The 24,158-nt window shown below is 39.3% G+C and overlaps 2 protein-coding genes across 18 annotated transcripts in view; both read right to left on the reverse strand.

The window, feature by feature from the left end:
• Positions 1-563, reverse strand: part of vldlr (very low density lipoprotein receptor) — a 72,145-nt gene extending 71,582 nt beyond the window's left edge. The window contains exon 1 of one of the 2 annotated variants that reach the window (XM_042395941.1): positions 243-563. In XM_042395941.1, coding sequence (XP_042251875.1) covers positions 243-315 — 73 coding nt within the window. In that variant the 5' untranslated portion in view covers positions 316-563. The remainder of the gene's footprint in view (positions 1-242) is intronic. The other variant, XM_042395942.1, reaches the window with a different exon arrangement.
• Positions 564-7,970: 7,407 nt separating this feature from the next.
• sh3bp2 (SH3-domain binding protein 2) overlaps positions 7,971-24,158 on the reverse strand; it is a 94,008-nt gene continuing 77,820 nt past the window's right edge. For 13 of the 16 annotated variants that reach the window (XM_042394460.1, XM_042394461.1, XM_042394464.1 and 10 more), the window contains 12 exons: positions 16,620-16,759; positions 16,322-16,424; positions 15,673-15,790; positions 15,037-15,104; positions 14,070-14,158; positions 13,904-13,981; positions 12,081-12,825; positions 11,464-11,587; positions 10,585-10,640; positions 10,214-10,289; positions 9,919-9,978; positions 7,971-9,779 (listed from right to left, as the gene is read on the reverse strand). In XM_042394460.1, the coding sequence (XP_042250394.1) occupies positions 9,642-9,779; positions 9,919-9,978; positions 10,214-10,289; positions 10,585-10,640; positions 11,464-11,587; positions 12,081-12,825; positions 13,904-13,981; positions 14,070-14,158; positions 15,037-15,104; positions 15,673-15,790; positions 16,322-16,424; positions 16,620-16,755 (1,791 nt within the window). In that variant the 5' untranslated portion in view covers positions 16,756-16,759 and the 3' untranslated portion in view covers positions 7,971-9,641. Of the gene's footprint in view, positions 9,780-9,918; positions 9,979-10,213; positions 10,290-10,584; positions 10,641-11,463; positions 11,588-12,080; positions 12,826-13,903; positions 13,982-14,069; positions 14,159-15,036; positions 15,105-15,672; positions 15,791-16,321; positions 16,425-16,619; positions 16,760-17,919; positions 18,174-24,158 lie in introns of those variants that run through there. The other 3 variants (XM_042394455.1, XM_042394456.1, XM_042394457.1) reach the window with 3 other exon arrangements.

Raw genomic sequence — 24,158 nt, forward strand, 5'->3', positions numbered from 1 at the left:
CGCTTTAGCTCCCTTCAAAACACGTCATTTCAGAAGAAGCTCAAGGCTGACTAGCTCAAGGTGTAGCCACGCACGGTCATTCCTTCAAGGAGCAGCCAAGACAGGTGTACAGCTCGGTAATGTTAGCTAACCTCACCGTGTTTCCCCGCGCCGTGATTCAGAACACACACACACAAACACACACAAACACACACATACATACACACAAATACAAACACACACACTGGGAACTCGAGACTTACCGTGGACGTCAGTGCAGTGCTGGAGACATATTAGCATCGGCAGCAGAAGGATCCCCGGTGTGGACGTGACCATCTCTCGCACTGTGACTGAACGTTTGCTAGCTGAGCGCTCGTGGGCTGCCTGCCTTTCTAGCTGGCTCGCGCTGGCCTGCTTGGTCTTTAATTCTGCCGGTTCACGCGCCGACCACACATACACAACACGCTCACACTCACTCACACACACTCACTCACTCTCACACACACACACACAGCAGCAGCAGAACAGAGCAGTGAATAAACCGGAGGCGGCCGCCGCGCAGACCACGCGCCTTTTGATCTCGTTCTATAACCACGCGCCGTGGTGGCCGTTCGGGCTCCCGTTCTCTCCTCCTCTCAAGCTGAAATCCATTTCCATAAAATTGACTGTAACGAGCGGCCCGGTGACCGGTTAGTTAGAGGCGCTACAATGAGCCCGTCACAGCTGAGGAGGGTTTTTTTCCTCCTTCAGTACGTCTTGTTAACCCTTCACTATCCGCATGAAATAATAAAACGGTACAGTAGATTTTACTCACATATACAGACAGAAGCCTAGTAATAGATCCCCTCCAGACATGTTTTAATAAATATAAAAACATACTGCTTTGAATAATAATTTGTATCTGATACATGTTTTTTCCACCTAGTTAGAAATTATTAAAATGGCATCTACTCCTTCTCTCATTAAAAATCCAGAATCTATGAATATGTAAATATATTCATTTTTAAAAGGTGAACTGCTGGACAAAGATGTCTCCTACTTCGCTGTAAGGTGCATTATCAGTGTATGTACACTGGAGGCTTCAGGTTTCCACATCACACTTGTGTAAATTCAATATTGGACCAGGATTGGCTCCAAACTAGTTGTGATGTCACAAATCCTAATCGTAGGCCTGCTCCTTAAAATTAGATTTTCAGTGAGCACAGAGAAACTTTCCACTTTCAACAGATGAATGTGAAAACAGCCTTCTAGTGACAAGTAGATAGATAGATAGATAGATAGACCTGTGTCAAACCAGGGAGACTTTTTTTCATTGTCACATTTTCACTCTAGCCAGTCACTACAGTCTTATTTCACTAATTAAACGCCACCCTCAGCCACACAGGGGGAGTGCAATCACTTGGTGTGTGGTGATTTTTTTCAAATGAAAACCTGTAAACCTCCACCAGCAGCGTTATACTGTATTGTATGAAGGTCTGCACTTCCATAGGTACAATTTAAAACTAATCATAAGACTTCCACCAGTAACACATTAAAGTGAGCCCATGTACATTTCGCTAAACAGCGGCCACTGTGGTCACTAGTGGTAATTACAAGATCATGGCACATTAAATATCACAAGATTTTCTGAATTTACTGACTGAGAGCAACTCGAACAGGGCTCATTCTTGTTTTTTTTGTTTTTGTTTGTTTTTTGCTTATTCAGTCTACATCTTCAGGAGAATATTTTAAGGAGAACTATTTATTGTCTCTAAATAGGACAAGTCAAAATTACCTGCAAGTCATCATCATATCTCAAAAATATAAGTCAATGTGTTATCATTTTGGCAACTACAGCCTTAAACTACCTACCACTTCAAAAGCACCATATGTTTGATTTTGGTTTTACTGCCAATCATTTTGTAAGAACAGATGTCCCATTTTTCAAAGAGTCAAAAACAAATCTTGGAATCAAATTCAGCTCTTATATTTTCTTCTTTCTGTCTGTCTGTCTGATGCTATTTCTCACCATTTTGATCACCAGGCCTTTGGATTTTCCAGAGGGGTGCCTGCTGCCAGGTTTCATAGGCTCTCGGAGTTCTTATCAGAGGATTGAACCTCATCTTCAGTGATGGCTGATGGCTGCTGATACCCCCTAAGGCTCGTTCTGTCCCAGATTTTTACATTCCCTGCGAAAAAAAATAGACCACAAACCACTGTACAATTCTGTATGTGGAAGTCTCTCTGTCTCTCTCTTACTGTCATTGTCTCATTCTTGCAGTCACCTCCAAACACACATAAAACACACACACACACCACACACCAATTGCAGATCTAATGGTTGGAAATCAAGGCTCTTATGAAATACAATTGTGGAAAATCATTATCTGCAGGCTCACCAGTAGGATCCTGAACAGTGAAGATGACTCCAAAAATCTAAATCTATCAGCTCTGCTTATTTCACTCAACAATCAGCTACATGTGTATAACTGCTGGGAAGAATCATAGCTTTCAAGTCGTTTTTATTTTCCAAAGGCAGAAAATAATCAGAATACACTTGCTGGGTTGATGTGCTTACTGATCAGTACCAAACGGTAAAACATTATACTGGAATTTAATGAAATTCACTAATCTTTTATCATTGATGAGGTGTTCAGAGCACAAGCAGAACTACGCTGGTGTTGACATGTTGCTTCAGGTAACTTTGAGATGATGAAATCCAATCAATGAAGTCCAGTTTGAGTAATAGATCCATGAGCTTGAAGGCTTATCAAACACCAAAACACTGCAAAAACAGATCATAATAGTATGAGACAGGACTTTACAAGCCTGGAAAGTTATAACAGTAACAATCATTTTATCTTCTGCTGTGACAATCGACAGGTTAACAATGGAATTACCTGTTCCTGTTATAAAGTAATGTTCCAGGAATGTGTGTTTGCACATATTTTATTGCCCAACACAGTGCATTGCTGGATGACATGACATTGCGCTGCAGAATGGTTTGAGCTGCTGTGGTGCCCGGATGCAGATTTTTAGAAATCATACAGAGCCTGGCTAGCTGTTTCCCCCTGCTTCCAGCCTTAATGTTTAGCTTCTCATCTAACTCTCGTCAAGAAAGCAAATAAGCACATTTTCTGGAATGTTAAACTATTCCTTTAATGCAAATATAAGTTAATTTAGACCCATTTAAGAAATTATAAACACTCTGTTCTTCTTACTTCAAGACTTGAAATGATAATCTGACCATAGTGCTGAGTTTTCACTAAACTCATCAGATTTTGAACAAAACATGGCGAGCATGCTTCCATCATTCCCAGCATGCATGTTTGCAGTGTTAAAAGTTTCCAGACACCATTCTCTCTTGAAGTTTGATGAAAACATATATGGTGCAAGCTTGTTAAAATGGTTGTTTCCTCTGATAATAATGAGAACAATGCTAACTTTTAATATGTAATGTTTATTTTTAAAAGGACAAGCATTAGTGATAACAAACAATTTACTTGGGGCAGGTTTAGATGTTGTTGTGCTAGCTTTGGTACAAAAGTGGCTTCAACACATGCAGCCACAGCTATAACACCTTATGACCCTTGAAAGAATATTACTGGAAATAAAATCTGACAGTAACAGTGTTTCTAAATTAATATTGATTTAAATGAATTTTTGTGTTATGACCTTATCTTGTCAAGTTTAGTTTACTCAGTGACTTTTACAAAACACCCGGGCTGACAAGAGCGGCTGTGTCTTTATAGGGCAAAAATTGACTATGAGAGTGTCATGTTAGAGCACAGATACACCCTGCTTGCAAATTGTAAAAAAAAACAACAAAAAAAACAACCTCGCACACCATGCGCTGCCAAACATCCCTAATTCAACATGACACATAGATGTCACTGCATAGTGTCAACATTCACAAAAGGCCAAAATGAACATTTTCTGGACCAGATGGCTCCATTTAAACCACTTTCCCCACTTGCATGTTAACCTGTAAATATTCTGGCTTCTCTCCAATGTCAGCATCATGTAGAAACAGACAAGATGATTTTTTATTTAAGATGTTCCAGAAATTTACTGCTTTAGACTTCCAGAAATATGTCACAAAGTAGAACCATATCAGCAATATTCCCTGCTAGAAATACAAATGATTAAGATGATGTAGCTATGACTAGATATCTTAAAACCTGGATGATTCACAATCTTCACTGATTCACTGAGGCTTATCATATTTTCAGAGATATGATCATCTGTTAATTTCATGCAAAGCAGTGCAAAACATGACCATATGTTTTTTTTTAATGAACAAGCAACTATTTTATTTGGATTTTGTGCACATTGAGTAAATAAAGACTTTAAGCAATTTGGCTTCCCAACTATAGTCAAGAATAATACATACAGAAAAGCACAGAAATGAATAAAAACAATAAATACATGCATGAGGACACAGGTGACACAATATACATTCAGGTTGATGTTTTCATGCTAGTCCTTTGAGCTTGTTGTAGTAACAATTTCTACAAGCAATGTAGAAATGTGCCTGGCAAAGGGAGAAAGGAGACTGCTAGCTGATGTAAACAATGCCGGTTTTAAAGCATTTACATAATCAGCTTTGCAAATGTCGTAGGAAGAAGGAAATGCATTTGACATGTGCAGGGGAAAGTCCCCTCATGTTTTGAATGCAGACAGTACAAACCCTTAGGCAACAAGACCAGCTCTTTCTTCAACTCCCAAGGAATGCTGGCCAACAGGACCATCAACACAGCATTCCACAAACAGCAAGGATCAAGATAAGGAATCCCTCATCTCCTGCATGGCCACTAAACCACACCACTGACCTTGCCACCTTTGACCCTTCAAGCCCCTGAAGAGCCAGCAACATGGAAAGACCATTTCACATCCCAGTGTGAGCTGTTAGCACAACTTGGATAAACATCACCCCACCATTCACTATCATAACTCACCCCTAGGAAGCAGTCATCCAGACAGACTAGAGACTAGCTGGCACCAACTTTAATCTTACTGTGAACTCTGATTTTTAGAACTCAAATAACCAACCAAAGAAATTAAGATCATGGGACAAACCAGCCTAAGAGCACCAGAAAGCTTGCAAGTCATCACCACCAACAACAAGGAGAATCAAGACTTGCTGCACAACATGTCATGCCCCAGTGACATACAGACACAGACATTTACCAGAACACTCCACATCAAACATGCAGACATACACTCACTTTTGGGGACGTTACATAGACTTACATTCATTTCCTGGAGACTTACCGTAACTCTAACCATAACCACTACTTGCCTAACCCTAACCCTAGCCCTAACTCTAACCTTAACCCTAACCCTAACCCTAACCTTAAACATTGACCCAAAAATCAGCTTTTCCCCAATTGAGGACACAGCTTTTGTCCTCGATTGGACAAGCCGTCCCCAATTAACTAGTCTTAGGTCTGAAATTTGTCCCCAAAAGTAGCATATGACAGACCACAGACACAAACACACACAAATGTAGCACACACACACACACACACACACACACACACACACACACACATAGAACAATATGTGTATACTTTCATTCCCTATCCTTAAGCCAGGAAGTGTACCAATAACACAAGTTCATCATTGTTGATACCACTAACATCATATTTAGTGCCATTCTGCATTTCAAAATGCTAAAGCTACAATCCAAAATGCCAAATCATGCAATTGTTATAAGACTAACAATTTTGATTTAAAGAGTAACAACATTCAGGAGTTGAACTCGTCTGTCCATGGACAGCAGGGGACTGACTCTGAAAATCAGCAAACTATAATGGTTTCTTACCTGAGAAACAATGCTAGTTGAAACAATATTAGTCAGAAAACGATAGTTAGAGAAATGGGAGTTCAGAAAATGTTGAGTTGAAACAAGGGGAGTTGGAGCAATGTTAGTAGGAACTTTAAAATCTAGAGTAATGAGATAAGAATCAAAACTAGGAGAGCCTAAACCAGGAGCTCTCCTCCACTGGAAACTAGCCAGATCCAGGCCGGCCTGCTTATCATAATTTTCCAGATCCAGACTTTGGCTTATTCATCCATCATTTCCAGATCCGGACCTTCTCATCACAGCACATCCAACTTATACTAATACTCTGCAAGAAGCCACCCCAGGGAACAAGCAAGTATTTCCAAAATTTCCATTAACTTGCTTAAAGGCTGGTGCTTTCATAATTGTTAATTTGAATTGGAAATTTCAAGAAATAAGCTGTTGTACCATTGATTTGATTTGACTCACTGCTTCTCAGGTAACAGTCATCTCATCTGTCTATCAGGTCTCTCATAACAACTGCACAACAGATAACTCAGTTCAGTCATTCAGTATTGTAGTATTAGTGATAAATGTGTGTGCAACTGAAAGTTAAATTGTCTGTGTTTTTTTGTTTTTGCATCTCAGTCACTTAACCTATACCCTCACACAGTCATAAGTAATATAAATATCAATCATAATCCCCATTGACCTCTCTTGTGTGGCCAGCAAGGACTATTTCCCTATTATTATACATACTCTCATATGAGTTTGAGATGAGTATGAGATGTTGCTGGGCAAAGAATTTCAACAAGTTGTTTTGGTGAGAAACACTGCAGTAAACTTAACTGTGTTTGTTCACATGTAAACTCCACAGGCTATCTTTAATGTCCATGGTTTTGGAATGAGATGTTCAACAACATCTGTACATCTGTCTGCATACTTTTGGCAGCTTACAGGGGCTTTACAGTTGGTTACATAGAAGCAAGAAACAAGCTACTGTAACATAGATTCATCTAGTACAAAAGGGAAAAAACTGAAGGAACTCAGCTACAGATACTTATATAAAACCATTTTCATCTCATATTGTAAAAATATGACTCTGTATGTTAGAATTCAACATAGAGGCAACACTTAAAAGGCAGAGGACTGCACACAGCCTGCAGATATCAACACTTCCTCAAACCAAACAGCTTTATCCTCATCTCACCAGGAGGCTGCAGGGACTCTCACCACTGGCTGTGAGTGGATATTTAATCATGCCCAGATCTGGGCAAGGTTTATGAAGATGTTTGTAGCCAAAGGGACAGCTTCTTTATCTCTCTGTGATGGAGAGCTGGTATTCCTCTCTTTTTAGGATTTTCATTTTCTCTACTGAGCCCTCAGAGGAAGCTGCAGAGAAGGCTCTGCTGTGATTTATCCTGTCCAAAATGAGCTGTAACTTTGTGAAAAATGATTACGATTGGTGTCACAGCACTGAAATATATAAAAAGTAACATTGAGCCGATCCGTAACCGTCCTCCTTTCAGTATGAGGTGGAGGTATCGCTGATGCAACATTTCACTTTCAAATTTTAAGATTAAAAAGCACAATGACTGCATTTATGTCATTACACTATTCAATGATCAGCTTGGAAACATGCTCTGTGTACTCTCATTGGACCTGAAGTGCTGTTCAGCACCACAGACAGCGACGCTCAAAGCTGGTTACATTCATCTGGAAATATAAATTTCTACTGGGACACCCCACTTCTCAAAGCAGCAGCTTCTAAGGAAATAAGTTTGTTTCCATGATGTTGAGAGCACTAGGTGTTGAAATGTGTTGAGATTCAGTCTTATAAACCATTTGGTCCTGTGACATCATGAATGAAAGACTCCATCGGAGAAACTATGACGAACTGGCCAGGAATGGATGAGTTAGACTGGTGTATGTACCGAGCAGCTGATGAGACAATGTGTGTAGTGTGGTAAGCAGGAAGAAAGTCCAGGGGCATATGGTGGACAGGTGGAGAAATTGCAAAGACTAGAGCAGAGAGTGCTGATGGGCTGAAGGCAGGGACCGAGACAGAAAGGGCAAGGCACACACACAAACAGGGCTTAAGTGGGTTAAGATGCCCGAACCTGTGACTTTTTCTGTAAAGGACACTCTGACTACTCTGGAATCTGAAACCACAAAGTTTAGATACAGTAATTAAAAAAGAAGTCAAAACAACAGCAGTCTTGCAGTAATATTTTATATATTCTCAACATATATTTCTGTAGAAAACAATATATTCACATTTGTACATGTATGGTTTTTACAGTACATACAGCATTTACATATAAATATAGAGTGATGAACAGCATACAAACTGTATTTGCAGAAAGTTTACATTTTTGCAGTTGACAACTAACAAAAAAAAGATGTTCAGTCAAAGATGTTGCATCAGTTAGGGCCTGTGTTTTTCAACTTTTACAAATATCATGAGTGAGATGTTTTTTGCCTCCCAAGGACTCACAATACTGTAGAATGTTCCCTTTGAAATTTAGATTTTATTATAGCCCAAACTGACTCTTCATTAGGTTTTTGGGCTTGAAAATTTACTTTTTCAAATGAAGTTAAAGAAAGATGTGTGTGTGTGTGTTTTGCACACTTAATAAGTGAGTGAGTGCCTGTTAATTACACAGATATCATAGAGGTACAAAGTTTGGACAGAAGGCTGAAGATGTGTAAACTAATAAAGACGTTTCTTCCCTCTCATTCATGATTTTGACATTTCAGGTTCAATGTATCAGTGTTTGTTTAGGATGACATGTCTTTGCGTCGTTTGGTCCTGAAACTGTTCAGACTTGAGGTGTCATGGGGGCCGTGATGAGCATCATAAGAGACGACATGTCTGTCCTAAACCCCACACCTGCCGTCTTTAACAAATAAATCCTTGGCAAGTTTCACCAGGTAATAGGAAAGTGTGCACGTCTGAAGAAATATGAGCATGCAATTCACTTAACCCTCTCTTGATGCACACTTCAGAGTCGTATTCGGAACTAACTGTCTCCCACAATTCACCACGGTCTAACACTGTTCCAGTTGTTGGCAGTAATTCACCTAAAAGTTAGTTTTAAGATGATGATTTATTGCTAATACTGTAAATGCGGCTATTTGGATAGGTAAACACATGACACCGATTCCCAGAATTCCACATGAACATGGATCTTTGACAGCAGAGCTGGATGTATTTTGTCATTTGATGTTACAGTGCCCCTCTGTGGACAAAATACATCACATCCATCAGAGTGGCTGGATTGACTGGGATTCATCTCTTTCTAAGTTAAAACTTTCCTGTTCACACTGATTATTCACAGTGTGCATAAAGCAGCAGGAATGTTACAAGAAAACAGCACAGATGTCAGATCTTTTTTTGGTCCATTAGGGTTAGAGGTTTGTCAGATTTTTAGAACAGCTTTAAATTTGTCATAACTAATATCTTTCATTAATAATCATTGATTTGATGTATTTACAGTAACTGATGTTTTCAATGGACAGGAAAGGAAAAGGATTGCTTGCTGTTTTAAGAGTTTGAGAGTTTGTCTTAAAATAAGTTAAATAATGTTCCATGAACTGTGTTTGTTATCAAGATTGACATGCTGCACACACAATACCTGGTGTCCATGGTGTCCTAGCAGTCAAAATCTTAGAAATGTTGTTGTCCTTGCTGATTAACACAAAGCTTTATGGTGCATTCTGGTGCAGCCACATGTGAATAGTGAGAGGTATGATCTGTTTTAACATACTCTGACAGTTATTAATCTGAGTGGGTCAGTTCATCTCCATGGGTTGCTGGCAGAGCATTGATTTCAGTCGACTCTCCTGCTTTGGTGTCCATTAGTTTCAGTTTATGGTAAGTCGACTGTGTTGATCAGATGTTCATTATCTTTGTGTAGGGGATCTGCAGGCAAAGCGAGCCATGGTGAGGAAGGGGATGGTTGTAGTAGTGTTCGATCAAGGCTGACAGAGTGGGGAAATTCACTTCGGTCTCCAGAAATATGCAGTCATCCTGTCAAAATACCCACAGTGAATGTGTGATTTTAATAATGTGTTGTAAGTGTTACATTGTATTTATTCCTCAGTTCTACACATAAATCATTATAATTTGTATGTAGTCAAAATGTGATAGAGAGCTGCAGGTTTCTTACCTCTGTAAACAGGCGGTAGTTTCTGGCTTTGCCTATACTGGCGTCCCACACCACCAGCACCTGGACAATACATTCAGATGATTACATTTGTTGGGAGTCAGAAGTGACTTTATAGAGTTATTAGATATTTTATCAACATATCAGCCATTAAAACATGAGATGAGATATTGTCTTGGATTTTAGTTTCTACAGTATTGATCTAACTTTTATGTTGTCTTTCCATAAAGAGTGATTTTTCATTTTTAAATCACTGACTACAGCAGCTTTTCTTTTTTTTTTTTTTTTTTTTTTTTACCTTGGAGGTTTTGGTTCCTGAGTTTCTGATGCCATAAAGTCCATCCGCTGGGGGGCTGGAGCTGTTCTTGAATAACCTGCAGGTGCAAACATCCACACAAGTTATCAATGGAAGCAGTAAGAGATTCATAAAGAAATGCCATCACAGACAATCTAAATACTGCTTCAAATACAGTTGACAAAATGTATTTATTTCTCTGTCTCTGATTAATAAAAACTGTGATGAACTGCTGCTGCAGACAATGAATGTGTATAAAATAATTGGATAAAATAAAGCAGAATGGAACAGATACAGTTTAAATGTTTGCCACTAGAGGGCAGAAACACTCAATTTTTCAGCTTATAGCTCTATAAAAAGTGTACGTGTCATACCTTTCTACAACGCTAGTTTCAGTCGTGTCAATGAACACAGAGTCTGGAAGCTGCACCTGCAAATAGAAACACCTGGTTAAAAACAATGTAAACAATGTGTTTATTGGATCAATGATACTGGCTCAAATAAGGGTCATTAAGATTTTCAGATTGAGAAATGTGCTCAGAAATGAAGAAAACACAAATCTGTATGAGAAATTCAAGTTTGTTAATAGGTTAGAAGACTGTGTAAAAAAAGTGAGAATGTCTTAACACAAATCATGTCAATGGAAAGGTTATACGAGGACACTGGGAAACAAGAAAACCTGAGACAGATTCAAAGCAGAACTCTGCACTGAAAGTTCCCACACTGTGTGTGAAACCAAAATTACACATTCATGCACAGGTCTAAATTTTGCAGGTATATTCGGACACACAAGCTGGGCCTAAATGTGTATTGTGTAAGTGTGTGTTTTTTTCCACAGGTTTATAAGGGTGATATACAACCACAGACTTTATTTCTGAACACAAAATGTATTGCTACTTATTTGGCAATGATGTGTAAAGGAGGTGTAATTTTAGTATTTTCTTTACAACATTTAGGTTTGCTTTACAAAATTTTTATGTTTCATCAAAACTTTTCTCGCAACTTCATAATTTACAATCTGGATAAATCCCCTTGTTCCGTCCTCAGAATAGGCGAGTAATGTGCTTGTTTCTGTTAGCTGTTATGGCTAGTCAACATGACAAAAAGAGCCTCACTGTTTTAGAGTAGACAGGAATAGGGTGAAATTATGCAACACTTGTTTGTGTTATGACGTGTTATCTAAAGCAACATCTACTGTATACATGCAGTATACGCCTGAGAGTTAATATCAGTTGACACAACACTTCTCTTACATTTTCGTAATCATCATCAGAATCTTCTCCTCCACCGTGTTTAGCCGACTCTCGTTTCCTCCTGAACTCTGTAGGCGTCTCGTCACTCAATGAGCGGAAGCTCTGGCCATCTGGAGATGCTCTTCTGGTGGGAAAGCACATTTTAATAAGAACACTTCAACCACTTCTGTTTAGAGGACACTTTTCTGTTCCTTGGTCTTATTTCTGGGGACATTTTATGGAACTGTGAAGTAATCTTTTTGTTTTGTTGATGCTGCGGTTTGTATTGGTCGACAGTTTTTCTTACAGTTTTTCCAACTGCATTTCTACATTTCTGTTTGTACAGCTGTTCAATTAAGAAGGTTCATTGTGTACATGAGATTTAAGAAGCTCTGAAGTTGTAGAAAGGGTGCATTTTTCACCTTTGATGGAGCTAGGCTAGCGGTTTCCCCCTGCTTCCAGTCTTTGTGCTAAGTTAGGCTAAAGACGCATCTCTGGGTCTACTAGAAGCACAAATGTGAATCTGACATCCATCCTCTTATCTGTCTCTCAGGTTAATACGGCAAACAAGAGGGTTTTCTAAAATGTTGAAGTGTGAGGAGTATTTTGTGTTGAATGTGTGTTTAAGTCCAACTTACTGAAATGGGGTCGGTGGCTTGGACTTGGCTGCAGGAAGCGGGGGTTTGACTGATGGTGGAGGAGGTTTGGGTTTATTTTGTAGTCCAGCTTTGAGAAGAGGAGACAGTGGGGGATGGCTAGGTGGTGGTGGGTGACCGGAGGGCATCTGGGTGATGGACAGGGAGTCTGACATCACAGGTTTGAGGGTGGACCCTACAAAATTCGAGGGAGGGGAAATCGGTAGGCTTGGCTTGCTGCGGTGGTTGCTCATCACCCCGAGGTGGTGGTTGCCCAACGACTGTCTGCCTCCAACATTAAGGGAGCTGTGGTTGGGACCATTCAGGATCAACCTAGTCTCCAATTGATCACAGACAGGAAGAGTGGCGGGAGATAGGACCGACAAGGCCAGCGGAGGCTTCCAGTCTTTTTTTTCGTTGCTGAGCCCTGGCACAGATGTCGCCCTGCTCTGAAAAGTTCTCTTTGCGTTGGGGGGAGGAGGAGGAGGAGGGGTGGGAGATGTGGACTTCTGCAGGTGGGGGGCGAAGGGGAGAGGAGGAGGTGGGCCTTTGCTGGGGTCCTTCAATATGGAGGGAGGGGGGACAGAGGGTGGGGGTTTTTTGGGGAGCGGGCTGGTTGGGATTCTGTTGTGTGACGGTACGGGAGGAGGCAGGCCTTTGCTGAAAGTTGGACAGGAGTCTTGACGGAGCTGGAAAGCAGCTGGCACTGGGGGTGGAGGGTAGGAGGGTGGAGGCCCTGTGGGTCGACCTGAGGTATATGAAAAAGAGAAATTAGACTGATTTTTCCATTTTAGCTCAATTTTAATTAAAAATTTTGTTTCTCTATATGTTTATTATACTTAATTGCAAACATTACATACAGCATAATAGCAAATGATTTTATGCAACTGAGTATAAATAAGGATCAATAAGTTTGCAAGTTTTTAATGATTTTCACAGAAATTGTCAGTTTTAACAGTTTTCAGTCTAGATTTGATGTCCCCACGCAACCAAAAGTTGTGTTGTTTCATGTTTTACAGTTTTACAGTGAACAAGATCCTCTGGTGATCAGCGTACACTTAAAAAATACATACAAAATACATAAATAAATACAAGTTATAACAATATAGTTTTTACCTTGAAAACACTCAGATTTTTCAATTTTGTATTTTTAAAATAAAAAAATTAAGATAAAATAAAATTAAATAAATTTAAAAAATATATATGTTCTCAATTTTTCAGATTCAAATAAACCCAATAATTAGCCAGATTTTGTTTTAAAAAACAGAAACCAAAAATTACCAGCCCTATTAAAATATCAAAGATCTAGTTTGTGTATGTGTTTGTATACTTTATGTGTGTGTGTGTAAATTTAGTTGCCGGAATTACCTTGACCTTTTATTCATTATCTTATCTCAACTGCCACTTTCAACTTAATCATTTTCCACTGTCTGTTACTTTCTCCACAGGCTGTCTTCCATTTTCCTCACATCATTAGTAATGAAGGATAGAGACACTCTGCCTGCGACCTTTGGCCTCATCACAATTAGTTTTGATGTCAGTGACAGTTTTAAGTTCATTCTGATGTCACCATCATTGTAATGCAATTGTAATACAAATGTGAGTGAAAATTTAAAGATAATGTGGAGGCATGTGTGTGTGCCTGCATGCGCATGTGTGTATGTCTGTCTGTCATGCGCTACTTTGGGAACAAATTTCAGTCTTAAAACCAGTTAACTGGGGATGGCTTGTCCAAATGAGGACAAAGGCTGTGTCCCCAATTTGGGTCACTGGTCAAGGTTAGGGTTAGGTGTGTGTGGTGTGTGTGTGTGTATGTGTGGTGGCACCTGTAGATGTCGGCGAACATTCACTGTCTGGCTTCAGGTAGTCTTCCTCATCGTCATCATCATCATCCTCAACATAATCTACACACAGAAAGAAGAGACAGGACAGTTTAATAACACACAAGAATGACGTATTTGTCTTACATGTGTATTTGTTATGTGGTCTTACCATCTTCTGCATTATCGATGGGGTGTTTAATATCCATGGGCTTCTCAATCGTGCCATAGAAACTGTCGGCATCTGAATCCGAGTCACTACTGCGACATAGATAATATTATCATTAATACATGATATTCAGAAACATTCAAATTGAAGTTAAGTTTTGGAACTTTTGAAATGTTTTTGCAGTAATAATTAAATAAATTTAAATACATTTGAAATGTAGCTAATCCGAAAACTTTTAGCCATTAGCCTAACTGCTCTCCAAACTAGCCGTTATTGCTTTAAGCAAATTTTTAAGCTAGCTACTTCAGCTGAGCTTCCAACAGTATGAATGCTACCCACATGAATTAATTTCCAGAAGAAGTCACTGTAAGTTTTACTCTTTATCATGTTATTTATTATGTCATTACTTATTTACTATCTCAGTTTGCCAGCTAGCCAAAAGCTAACATTTAACTTTTGGGCTTTAGTGCTTACATTTATTATATTATCTTAAATCAGGCTGCCTGAGCAGCTCAGACACTCACTATGATGAAAAGCTATTAAATAAGCTGCAAATGTCCCCAGTTCCAGTAACAGTATCTGAAACAAGGCTGTTTTTAGTTAACTACGTGAATTATAAATTAGCCTGCATAATTAGCTTCTGGCTGTGAAAAAGTGTTATAGATCTGCTGGTAAAAAAAGTTTCACTGGGTTGTTGAAACCTACAAGAATTAGTTTGCAAAGTTCCCACACAAGTGTTAAATGTGACAGAGGTCACACTAACAGAGACAGCTGCCTGTGAGAAAAGGGAAGTGTGTGGGAACATGGAAAAAAAATGACAGTTTCTAAACACGTGTGGAGTTCTTTCATTGCATTTTTCATTCACGCTTGAGTTTTGTACTTTTTATATATTTATGAGGTTTTAATTTTTAATCTCAATACAATAATGTAAAGAGTCTACATTATGAAATATGATGTGATTTGAAATTACCTTGGAATGTGTGACTCTTTTCTGTCGTTATAGTGATCTATCTCCCTCCGCAGGTATCGCATCCATTTCTGTAACACAGCAAAAACAATATAAAGCAGGTGTTTATGTGTGTGTCTGCGTGTGTGCATGTACAATTCAAGTGTTGTCATTATTTGTTGGAGCTTCCATACTTTCGTAATTGTATCCAGATTTGTTTTTTTTTTATTTCCACATAGTGAACTGGACCCCCTTCGTGGGCCCAGTTCATCATCAAAATCACACTCTCATACACTCTCACTTCATACAAGACCCTGACTTTTTTTTTTTTTTTTAAATGTGCTTATTTGCTGTCTTACAATCTGTTAGATGAGGAGACTGATATCATGTTCATTTCTGTGTTTTTAGAACAGTGGTAGTTCCATGATATGTTTTGCCTAGCTTAGCACAAACACTGGGAGCAGGGGGAAACTGCTAGCCTAGCTCCATACAGTGCTTTCCAACAACCCCGAAGCTGTTTTATTTACTCATTTCAAGTATTTAACATAAATATTCATACACATAATTATTCATAAACTTAAATTTAAATGCATTCTGGCTAAGCAAGCTGCCGTCCACATCGGAGCATTCTGTATATATACACAGCGTGTGCGTACTTACCCTCCTCTCGTCCTCGCTGGCTGCAGAGAAAAACCATGTCCTGTGTTTTTTACTGAAGTGGACGATCTTAAAAGGAAAAACATTGTTGGACGTTGTCTCCTCTGCTGCTCTCATCACTCTGTGGAAGATGAATGGAAGGGTCAAATGTAAATTCTATCAATGAGCCTATTGCCCCTGAACAGCAATTACAATCATAGGTTAGCAGCCATAACTTGGCCTGCTGAGCTTTGGATTTATCCACATGCTGAAGTATTGTGCATGGCACAGTAGTAAGAGGGATACTTGTGATTTAAAGAGTTTGGAGAGTGATGTTTTTTCTTTAGCCTTTCCAATACCAAAAACACAAAGAATGGATTAAACAGTGTAACTACCTTTGCACCTATAGTGGTAACCTAGCGTTATTTTCTAAGACAAGGGACATGCCATTAGCAAACTACAAGAAGACATGTGAATGCAATATAAGTAATGTCAATAGTGTCTCAGCACACCTATAAAATTAAAATATTTTCAAGAATTGATATAGTGGACACTATACAAGTTTAGTAACCACTCACTTGTGGTTTGTAAACTGAGTCTGGAAAGCATGAAACTTATTCTTTAAGAAAACATTACTGACTGAGGATTTAGCAGCTGAAGGATTTTCACTGACCTGTTGTAGCCATTAAGAGAGAACGCGCCCTGTGGTGCAGGAGAGGTACTGCTCTTAAAGTAGTACACACAGCCCTTATGGAGGATAGTGTACCTCAGCGGCCCTGGAAGACAGGCAACAGACATTATATACGTTTCCATCCATCCATTGTTTGTAATGAAAAAAACAACAAATGAATGCATGACTGAAGTGGAAAAGTTGCTGGATCAATAAAGACAAAATTATTGAGTTACGATATATTGTCAGGCATTTCTCTTATTTTGTCCACCCACCCTTATTTTTTCTATTATTAACTCACATTTCATGAGGCTAAACTGACTGCCTCCCTTCTTGTGGAGGTATCCCGCCATGGAAACTCCGCCTGGCATGGTGAGGAGGTTCTGAGCCCCGATGGCTCGCATCGGCACCGGCCAGCACACCTCTGGTGACGACATGGTCCTACCGGAGAGAGGAGAGGAAAAGAGAAGAGAGGATGCATCACTGTGTGCAACATAGTTTAACAATGAAGACGTTAAACCTCAGGAGTTGTACAAGATCGTGAAAATGAAGGATCGAATCCCAGCAGAAACAAACAAACCCCCCACCCACCCACCCCCCACATTCCTGCTCAGACTCCTTGTGCAGAAATAAATGTTGTACTTCAAGGAAAAAAGATGACAAATTAGATATTTGAGGATCCAGACAGGATTAAAGCCCACACCAACTTCCTAATCAGCTAAGCTTTCAGGATTTTCTGAGCTACATCGACTCTCACACAGACAACTAGTAGGCACTCAAAGAGCCTGTTACCTTCATAAAAGCTGCTTAGTCCTCTAAATCAAAACATATACAATGATAGACACTGGTACATAACGCCTATGATTTGATGGTCAGTTTGTGCTAAGATGGGGTACAAACTTACTCATATACACTTTTAAAGGGCCTGTTCACTGTGCCATTTTGGGCTGTCACACGGAAGTTAACTGTGATTGAAACTGGTCATCAATCCAAAATTCTACATCCGCTGACGTCCAAGATCAAAGACAACCTGCATCAAAATTCTGACAGCGCCGGAAATTCAGAACCAAATTCTCCATATGTGACTGCATATGAAGCACGTCCGCTACGACCGTGCGCACATAATTTCTCTCTTTCTAAAAAAAAAAAAACCCAACGAAAAAACCCCAAAATAAATACCAAAGAAAATCCCAAATTAACAACAAAAAACCCCTGAACTGACTCATGTTATCTGCATGTTCTGCATGACATGCTTGTCAGGTGTTTTCTAACGTATGGTTGGTGTATTCGCTCCATACTTAACATAAACATTCTGTCGGAGCAGGAGGTTTTTCCAAAATTCCAGTTAGACCAATAAGATTTCCACTAAGGGTGCAACTAATGAATGGAGAGAGAACACATTTCACAAACAGAGCCCTTTTGTAGCCAAATATCTGGTGCTATGAATAGTTTATATCCATATGGGGGAAAAGACATTACCTGGAATTTATTACAGTCTCCTTAAAGTCAAATAAAAACATCTTTCTCTCAATCACAACAGTCTTTTTTCTTCTCTAAGTCATCCTATAAAACCGCCTGTATGTCATTCAGGTGTTGCCTACCTCCTGTTGAGCCTCTTGCTGATGCTCTGAACAGCAGCGCTCTCCCTCAGCAGGCTGGCTGTGGAGGCTAACACTGAGGAAGCTAACGTCGGCAGGAGGTCCATGACAGAGGCACCAAACAGACTCCAAGCACAGTCGACTGGGGCTACCGCTGCATCTCATCACATCCAAACTGAGAGGGGATTTGTCTGCCTCCTCCGATCACACTCTCTCTTCATTTCACTCTGGTGCTTTTTTTTTTCAGTGTCTGCTGATGTATCTCTCTCTCTCTCTCTCTCTCTCTCTCTCTCTCTCTCTCTCACTGGCTGCGTTTGTTGATTTCTATCTCTCTTGCTCTCCCTCGCATATAAACACACTCAAGCTGAGATAGTGTACTTAGGCAAATGAATACACACAGACTTCTACATCAGTGCACATACACACACAGTTCAGACAGGAAACTCATAATGTTCTGAGTCCTTTTGCTGGGATTCAAGGCTTCAAGTAATGGGCGTGCGTGTGTGTGTGTGTGTGTAGGAGAGAGAGAGAGAGAGAGAGAACGGTAGTCAAAATAAACATCCCAAGTGAAGTTCTTCATCCTTTAATGTGTTTATGCTCAACCTCCAATCTATCAGCAGCATCTACTGACCTCAGAGGGTGTGTGTATGTGTGTGTGTGTGTGTGTGAAGTCCAGATTTCTACTGCAGGATTTCTTTCCAAAAGCCACTCCCTTTCACTGAGATACAAAACTGCAGGAATTGTCGTTTATCTATTGAGTATGATGAAACAAAACTGCCCCTGCCACACGTGTCATAAATACTGATGTATGATTGCTTTAAATGGCACTCCACTGACATCGTCATGCCAAAGTCAGTTTACTGTCAGTATGTGTCAAACAAATGACCACAATCTGATATGATGAAAAGCTTACGGTCATAGAGGAAAGTGTGAATGGTGTTGCATGGTGTTAAACACAAAAATGACAGAGGTAGTTGTGTGAAGAATGAAAGAGGGGAGCTTGAAAGAAAGGTTTGCAATAGTGGGCATAATTTTGTGGCTTTGACATTAGACCTGTCAGAAATGAGGTTTCAGATGCTGTTAGGAGATCCGACAAGCCCTTTGTTTGAAGCATACCAAGGCCTTTGTATGACTCAGTCTGTGAGTCATACAGTCTGTGTTTTAAGATGTTGTCTGTGTTTCTTGTGGAAATTCGTTAAATCTGAGAGAATAATCTGAGTGACACTGTTTGAGTAATCTGAGTTTGGGTATGGAGAGACCTGCAGTGATGCTACAAAAAAAGGTCAAGAGGTCACCAAAGTCATTAGGATATCACAGATACTACAAGTTTAAGAGGAAACTGCCTGTTCATATTTGAAATTGCTTATCATGGAACAAAGTGTTGGAGGGTGACATTTTGACCTGATGGTGGTGTTAGATGAACGATCAAGAGGTCTACAAAATCATTTAAATTCTCACTCTAGACAATGAACATCTGTGAAATTTCATTGAGATCTTGCCAGTTGTAGTCGTTTATATATTTTGCTCTGGACCACTTTGTTGAATGGATGGCTGTGCCCTTAAACAGCTGAGAGAGATTTCTCATTTTGAGTTGTATCTTGATTTTAAATGTTAACTCCCTGTGCAACGTTGTGCTGTAGACTTCAGGAATGAAAAAGAAACGACAGACATGCGAGTGTGGATGGAGAGAGGGAGGGAGAACGGAAAGCTGATAAAACATGGAGGGAAAAAACCTGCCTGAGATTCAACCAATTATCAGGGTGGAGCTGCTGCTTTCTGACCTCTGAGTGATCTGCCGCATGTGAGGACTTCAAGAGGACATATAAAGGATATCTGTGGTTTGTTCTTCAGTCAGAGTAGCATAATGTTTACTGATAACCAGCTGAAACACACACACAGATAAAGCGTTTGTTCTGCAGTTAACTTAACCTCATCTCAATCTGAACAAGGTCAAAATTCACCAGCTCTTATCATCCTGAGTGAGGATTTCCTGAAGTCCTCGCTCAGCTACAGCAGAGCAGTCAAACACTTAGCGGACAAAACTGAAACAACATGATGGCGCTGTGCACTCAGCATTTTCATGTTTTCTATAGGAAATAGCCTGAAATGCTCATTTTCAGCTTTATTTCCTCTTCCATGCTTGGGAGTGTCATTGAAATACTCAAAACTTCAACTGCTGCCACTGCTTACATACCGTCTGACACTAATTACAGTGCACTCAAACAACAGTTCAACCACTTTCAGTGCTTACTCATCAAATGATAGTTACTCTTCAGTACATGCAAAGCCCAGATTTGGGAATCAGATTTGAAATGTTTTCAGTGATTACAGTTCAACTACTTGCACTTTAAACACAAACCCCTTCAGTGCTTTCAGTTCAGTAAAAATACACATACAAAATAGAATAGAGGATATAAACAGAAAACTGTTGCTGCACTGTTATGAGACTCAGTCACTGCAGGTGCATGAGTGTCAACTTCAGATAGAGGAAAATAGAAGAAGTATTCCAAACTTTAAAGTGGAAGTGTTTCTGCAAAAAACACAAACAAAAGAAAAAAGAGGGAAAAGGAGCAAAAGCTTTCGCTCAGGTGAAAAACTGAAACTTATTTTGTTTGTGTTGTATAATGTTGTTTGGTGGGTTTCCGTAAAAAGGTAATTTTATAAGAATAAAGTCATTATTTTATGAACAAAGTCATTATTTTCCTAGAACAAAGTTCTAATTTTACAAGAAAAAGCGGTAATATCTCAAAATTATTTCACATTTTTAAATTTCATTTATATCTCTTACAACTTTGTTCTTGAAATCTCAGATCAGAACAGTGGATCAAACACTCAGTCGTGGTTTTGTGCAGTTTGTTCAAGTTTCACAATGAGTTAATGAAATAAATCATTTTTCACCAGATTTTTGTTAATCAAATTTTTCACGAATGCATCCGTTTTTGGCAGCATATGCAAAAAAAAAAAAAATATATACAAAACTAACAAGTACTAAAATAAGAACAGAGAGGTGACAGAAAGGGGAATCCCAATCATCATTGATGAATGAATGAGATCCAGTAGATTCACCATGTGTGCAGATAAGTTCCAGTGTCAGAGGAGGTCACTTCCTCTGCTCAGAGGAAATGATGAATGAAACAATGAAATACAGACTCTGACTAAGATCTCTGCAAGGTTACCCAAACAGTTTCCTCTCACTGCTCTCACCTCGCAACATGAAGCCACCAACGTAAAGCCATCACGTCTAACTTCACACTTTTATGTACTTCTCCTAACATGTGGCTCGTCACTATTTTCATAAGAAGATTACTGTTAATATGCTGAAAAACTGCACGTACAACACAACAGCCTGTACAGAAAACGACCCATTAAACATTAGTGCGTTCACTTGTGTAATGTACCTTTCTTATTCCATGAAATAGTCTAGTTGACTGATGTTTTATGTAAGGAGAATAAGGGTGTGTTGCAGCTTTGAACCCTCTCAACCCATGACTGTTTTTTTTTTTAAGTTCCCCTCCTGAAATCTGCTGCCATTTGTGAGCCAGAGATGCTAATCAGAGAGCTGCTGTTTGTGAGGAAGGGAAGCACGGGAGCAGCTCGCATACCAGACTCATTCAAACTTATTTCCTCCCTGTACACACACACAAACACACACGGATGCACACACACACACATACACGCACATGCATGCATACAAACACAATGTCTGGGTTCAACAAGGATTTAAAACCAGCGTTTATTTCTGACAGTGTAACTGTGCATTCAGGGCTAAATCTACTGCTAACTTGACTTGTTTTTTATTGGTGTTGAAACCATTTTAGCGAAATGGTTATAGAGCAGGCCATCAAATCAACTACTGGTTAAGTAAGGTAAAGCAACAAGACCCACATGTTTAAAACACGGTGGACTACAGCCTCTGATCAGCTGTGAAAGCAAGAACAGGCAGAAATACGGTGTTTCAATTTTTAAAAAATGGGGAGGAGGAGATGTCATCTTGGAATGAAAGTGTTCAGATGTGGGACAATCATTTTCACAGTCAAAATGAACACGTTTTGTTATAGAGAACTTATCTGTGACATGTTTGTAAATGTATCTTAACAAAGACAAAAGGAGGAGCTGTGCTGGACTTACAAGAACACACTGACAACAGCACCATGACCACGCTCTTGAGGGAAACTGAAATTGAAACTAGAGCAGCCATGAGTTGGAAAACCCCTGATGAATCACAGCAAACGACTAAGTATTCCTGTTAAATGTCATTGTGATTGTGGCAGGAGTCCTGCCACAATCATGATGACATACTCTCTTGCCGCAGGAGAGTATTGCACATGATGTTTCCATGAGGTTGCAATATTTTTTGTAAATGTGTAATCTATATGCTGAGTATCAAGACAGGACTGTATTGATATGTCTCAGGATTTGAAGTGAAACAATCACTATGAAGTCTAAATTCTGAGCTTCAGTTTCAATTTTGCAGCCTTTTTATACACAATTTCCCAATTTCATAAGACAGAGCTAAATGTAGAATTAATATAAACTTATATAAATGATAAGGATAATTGTCCTGCAAAATTTAAATTTAATAATGGAGCCCTGATTAGAGTCTGCATGCTGTCTTTCACAAGCTCTACCAATCAGAGGACAGCATGTGTGTAGCCTGAGAAGCGAAACCCGGGCTGAAAAAGTCCATTAATCACAGGTGCTGCTCACAAAGCTTATTGCTGTGAGTGTTTGAGGTTTAACAAGAGTTCTGAAGTGTTTCACCAAAATATGGATGAGGATACCCTCAAATTAAAGCTGAAAATCAGCAACTGAACCTCATAGTGACCATATCATGTGCTGTGTGGTGTGTGTGTGTGTGTGTGTTTGTGTGTGTGACCCATTTTGCTGTGACCCAAAAAGGTATGCGGAGGAACTGGGCAAAATTTGGGTGAAACTTACAATTTTTTTTATACATCTAGGTCACATAAAACCATTGTTATATAACTGCATACCGAAAGTATGTGAATTCTACATGTATTTAATGCATTTATGTACATTTATATAAACATAACAACAAATAACATGACAAATAACACTTAATGAATTTGTTCGTACCTTTGTCTCTTATGATTTAGACACACTATGTTCATTTCTGTAGGCCTATGATTATGCACCAACTCCACTGAAATTTTTTATAGGCATATAACTATAGATAATATTGTATTTGCACCTTTAACCAAAAATCAATTCATGCATCAAGAGCAAAGTCCTTTGCCATCTTACCTTTGACTGATGTTTAATTCTAGCATAAATTTAGAAGTATATTATATTCACACACTGTCTTTTTGACCCATACAACATGTTGTGGAGGTAGCCCTGAGTCTCCAGGATCTTCCTTAACAATCTCCACCAATCAGAGGACTAACAGCCTGTATGTAGCCTGAGAGGCGAAATCCAGGGCAAAAAAACATTAGTGCTCATAAAGCTTGATGCTGTGAGTGAATAGTAGCAACAGAATGTGATGCATGTATTTTTTAAAAACTCTAAACTTCCCTCATCTGGATTGAGGCAACCTGCCAGTACGAGTAGATGGTTTAGAAAGATGAAGAGTGTAACTGTTACAATGAAGGTGACAAAAAAACAAATTCAGGCCAGATTCAACTGAGATGTCTTAAGATGAATCACTGACATCATCATCATGAAAAATATAATGTGAATTCTGAGGAACACAGGTCATTTCCTTGCTAAGTCTGACATGTCTTGTGGTTTTTAGTGAAGTCTATTTAGTGGACAGACGGTTTTCTCAGTAAATTTGAGGACGTGTGTAAACGTGAACAGAATCATGAATGATGAAGAGTGTGGGATATGACTGGAAGTTTCGGAAAAAGCAAATGGACAGTGGACAATTTGGACAGTTTTTTTTGTTTTTGTTTTTGTTTTTGTTTTTTTAAAATCTTGTTTTAAAATTAAAGCAACATCTTATTTTTTTCTTGGAATACATGATTTCTAATTGTGCTGTTTTGTTGGGAATTCTCTTGCATGACCTATTTTTTTTGTGTGTGTGATTATTTGTGAGCCGAAATAAATTCCAAATTTACATGTCATTTGGCACCGCAGCATCTGTGATGATATGGCATGGATTTAAACAGCTGCCAGGTGGCTGTTACAAAAATGTGGGTGGTTTACCAGTGCTCTGTCTGTGCAGTAAACAGAGTGCGCGTGTAAGGTTAGGAAATGATCATCAAGCGCCCACCGCCTCACTC

This window comes from Thunnus maccoyii, chromosome 19 (assembly GCF_910596095.1).
Source record: "Thunnus maccoyii chromosome 19, fThuMac1.1, whole genome shotgun sequence".
In the NCBI taxonomy this organism is placed as follows: domain Eukaryota; kingdom Metazoa; phylum Chordata; class Actinopteri; order Scombriformes; family Scombridae; genus Thunnus; species Thunnus maccoyii.